Below are 4,279 nucleotides of genomic sequence, written 5' to 3' on the forward strand. Positions count from 1 at the left end.
GCAGCCCCATCGAGGACGACCATAACCGCATCCAACTTCATGCGTTCAGGGATCTCGTTAACCAAGAAATAACGCTCGACCCTGGACACCCACGCGAACACATCGTCACCAGAGAACCTGGGGGGCTCCAACCTGGTTTGAAGTGAGATTCCACCCCCATGTCTTTCGGCCAATGGATTTCGCCATTCTGATTCAGTTGAATCAGTACTCCTCCGACGCGAACGACCACAGCGAGGACTGGACTCCTTGTTGGGTCTTTCTCGATTGCGCGTGTTTCGTTGCAGCAAGGCCAAGATCTCATTTAACCTTTGCTCGCTTCTGTCGTGACGTTCATCGGCCACCGTCTCTATCCTTCGGAGACGCTCCTCAACAATTTCCAAACGGTTATCCATGTTGCGAGTAAGAACCATTCAAAGCACCCCAAGGATCGGAGTGCTCTGATACCAGTTGATAAGACTAGCAATATAATCAGAGAAATAAACACAGCAACACAAGGATTTTTTGGCCCAGTAACCTGGATTTTCTTATATTTATATCAGAAGAGTAAATTCAACTACAAACAACTTTAGTCTATAATGCATAAAAGGAGAAACTACAAATCTGTCACAAGTAAATTCAGTGCAATTATAGAGGCACTGATCTCTCCCAAGAACTCCCAAAATGCCAGCCTCCTCTACCCTTTGTGCGTTCTGTTTATATAACCAACAATAGGGTCTATTTCCACGTCAGCAGCAGCATGCTCCTCACTAACAGAATGCCTACAGAATTCCCTTTGGCAGCATTATTCCCATCTCTCTCCTCTGAGTCAGCAATAGTATGTGATCCCTTGTAACGTTTTCTGCTGTACACCCTCATAGTAGTCTTATCAGTTTGCTTTTGAGAAAGATAAAATTCATGTCACGGATGTGGATGTTTTGGTGAAGGATCATATGAGGGCTGTACCAAACCTGCAAGCATATTTTGGTCGTGTTCGATTTTGCATCATTGATATTCCAATGCGGATTCAACCAATGCTTCCTGTGGCATCAGAATGGCATAAGCTAGTGGATGAAACTGGGACACAGGTTGGTCTTGGAGATATCAAGTTATCTGTGTGGATAGATGAATGTTTTCCTGATGCTTGGTTTTCAAATGCCACAAGAATGAGCGGTGATGCTGTTGCTTATACTCGTCACAAGTTATATACATCACCAAAGCTTTGTTATCTCAAAGTCCATGTGATTCAAGCACAGGACTTGTTGCTGAGACCTGACATTTTGAGTTCAGAAATTTTTGTCCAAGTTGATTTGGGAAGCGTGCGTGTGAGAACAAGTCTTTCTAAAAACATGGGTGCAAGTGCAATTTGGAACGAGGATTTGTTGCTTGTTGCACAAGAACCTTTTCTTGACACTCTTGTCATGAGCGTTGAGCAGGGGACATTGGACGAGCATGTAAGCTTGGGATGGCATAGGCTTCGATTGACAAGCGTGGTTAAGAGAACAGGTGTTGGTAAATTGGACATGGAATGGTATAATCTTGATAGGCCTGGAGTCATTGAGACTGCAAGGGAGGTTAAGTTTGCTAGTAAGATTAATGCAAAGATCTCTTTGGATGGTGGCTATCATGTAATGGATGAGCCTATTCATTATAGTAGTGATTTTAGGCCTTCGTCAGAGATACTTCAGGAACCAGAAATTGGAGTTTTGGAACTGGCGATCCTAAAGGCAACTGATTTGGTGCCAATGAAGATGCAAACCAGAACAGATGCATATTGTGTTGCTAAATATGGCCCAAAATGGGTTCGAACAAGGACAGTTGTTGATAGCCTTTCACCAAAGTGGAATGAGCAATATGTTTGGAATGTTTATGAGCCATGTACAGTTATTACTATTGGAGTTTTTGACAACAACCAGTTAGATGCTATCGATAGAGCTGGAGGAGCAAGTGATATTCTAATGGGTAAGATTAGAATTCGGCTATCAACACTTGCCCTTAACAAAGTCTATACAAATTCTTATCCCATTATAGGTTTGCACCCTTCAGGGGTGAAGAAGATGGGAGAAATCCATTTGGCAGTGAGGTTTTCTTCACTTGCTTCATATGGTATGCTTGTTGATATGTTAGTTGATATGGTTGATATGTTTAAAATCTACTTCAATCGACCTTTGTTTCCAAAACATCACTATGATTTCCAACTGTCTTCTGCCCAGATTGACAATTTAAGAAAACAAGCTGTTAATGTTATAGCATACAAGTTGAGCAATGGACAGATACCACCACTGAAAAAAGAGGTTGTGAATCTTATGCGGGATTTGAGGCCAGACATGTGGAGCATGAGAAAAGCAACAGCCAATTATAAAAGGGTCACGAGTCTTATTGGTGACTTTGCTGCCTTATGGAAATGGTTACAGGACGTACGAAATTGGAAGAATCCACTTGATACATTGTTTTTTAGCTTCTTGTGCTTCTCTGGCCAATGCCCATTTTTTCCTTTGTGTTTTTGGGCATTTTTTGTGTTGCGTTGAAGCGTTATCCCAAGAGGCCTAAGCAACCTTGTCATATTGATGCGCAATTGTCTGGTGCTGGTATAGCAACTCGTGAGGATCTAGAAGAAGAACTTGATACGTTTCCAACACAAATTGAAGGGGATGTACTAAAAGTGGCTAATGACTTTGCCACCATTGGAGAGATGTACCAATCACTGACTACTTTTACGGACCCAAGAGCTTCAACCATTTTTTTTGTATTTTGTCATTGTGTTTTAATTGCGATGTCTTGTGTTACTATTCGTGGGGTCCTCGCCGTCTCAATCCTATGGTTTCTAGTGGGTTCAAAAATCCAGAATTTGTTGGGTTTCAGGATCGGACTTGAGAATTTGATCACTAGGCTGCCCTCCAATCGAGCTTTTATACTTTGATGAGCTGAGAGGGCACATCTAGCATGGGATAATCTTTTTTAATTTGTTTGCTAGGTCCAGGGATCATTTAAATGCAAGGTTTTACAATTTTTGTCATGATTTCTCAACAGAACAATTATACCTTGTATTTTCAAATTTATTCTTCTGTTTCTTTTCTGATGTTCTTCAAATATATGGTATGCAAGTTTCCAGTTTACAACATCTGATTTGTTTGTCCCCCATATTTCAACATACAAAATTAGATCCTGGGCGTTGACCACACACCATTATCTAGTTGTTTGATTCATTTTTCATTCCCTTGAGGCAACAAACTATAAACTTGTTATTAAAGACTACTGCATTAGAGTACCCAAGAGAGGATAGTTAATTAATCTCTTTCGCAAACTCCATTCTCTCAATTTTTAATATGATTTAAATTTTGAACCTTAAAAGAAATCCAATTTGTAACCAACTATTCTGTAACTTGCATATCTTTGGAGATTATAAAAAATTTCTCTTTACCGAAAAAATAATTAAAATAAATTCTATTAGTAAGATTAAAAGTCCGTTTGTTTCGCCTTTTAGAAAAAGTAATTTTTATCTCTTTCTTATTTTAAAAGTGCTTTTTACAAAAGTTAAAACTATTTATATTTTTATAAAAATATTTAATTTTTGAAAAAAAATATTTGACTTTTGACTTCTGCATTTTTTATGAGTTTTTAGCAACTTTCCGGGAATTGGAGCGAGAAAGCTGCTACTAAGGGATTTCTTTTTTGCTACTAAACCGAAAGCGAAAATTTTTGGCTTCTAAAAAAAGTAAATTTTTGGCTTTATTGTGACTTTTTTTTTTAAATCAGACGTTCAAACAAACTTAAAAAGTGAGAAATACTTTTTTTTCTTAAAAAAAAAAAAGATTTTGAAGAAAAAAAATCCATCTAAACGGACCCTGAATAAAAATCATAAATTGATTAGTCCAACTAACACGGTTCGTAGTGACTATACGAAATAGAGGACTAGGCCCAAAGCCTCTAATTAATCAAGTTTCACCCCTAGACATGATGCAAAGATCAATATTACAAAGGGAAAAACATCTATTCTTTTAAAGGATATAAGCTTATATCATTTTAGATCATAACCGTTGATTTCCGTCCATCAACGGTTATAATCTATTGGATCAAACTTAATGGGCCAAAATTATTATTAATTAATTAATATTTTTTATCCAATAAATTATAATCGTTGATGGACGAAAATCAACAGTTAGGATCTAAAAGGATATAAACTTATATATTTTAAAACGACAGATGTTATTCCCTATAACAAAACTAAATGAAATATGGCCCAATCATAACCAAACCACACATCTATTAACTGTACAAGCTTACTTAGGGCCCATTTTGCATA

General features: G+C 37.8%; 1 protein-coding gene across 1 annotated transcript; it reads left to right on the forward strand.

Annotated features, from left to right (window-relative positions):
• The first annotated feature begins 929 nt into the window (after positions 1-929).
• Positions 930-2,896, forward strand: LOC133307992 (FT-interacting protein 7-like). The gene is made up of 2 exons (XM_061508575.1): positions 930-2,393; positions 2,507-2,896. Exons 1-2 carry the CDS (start codon positions 930-932, stop codon positions 2,894-2,896), a joined length of 1,854 nt encoding a protein of 617 aa, XP_061364559.1.
• Positions 2,897-4,279: the final 1,383 nt, after the last annotated feature.

This window comes from Gastrolobium bilobum, unplaced genomic scaffold (assembly GCF_033153095.1).
Source record: "Gastrolobium bilobum isolate Gb01-03AN ecotype WA unplaced genomic scaffold, APGP_CSIRO_Gbil_v1 utg30775, whole genome shotgun sequence".
In the NCBI taxonomy this organism is placed as follows: Eukaryota; Viridiplantae; Streptophyta; class Magnoliopsida; order Fabales; family Fabaceae; genus Gastrolobium; species Gastrolobium bilobum.

Excerpts from the sequence above, each read along its gene's own strand:
- LOC133307992 (XM_061508575.1), top strand. The coding sequence starts at position 930 with ATGAGGGCTGTACCAAACCTGCAAGCATATTTTGGTCGTGTTCGATTT. Across the intron at positions 2,394-2,506 it reads TATGGAAATGGTTACAGGAC|CGTTATCCCAAGAGGCCTAA; the intron begins GTACGAAATTGG and ends GTTGCGTTGAAG.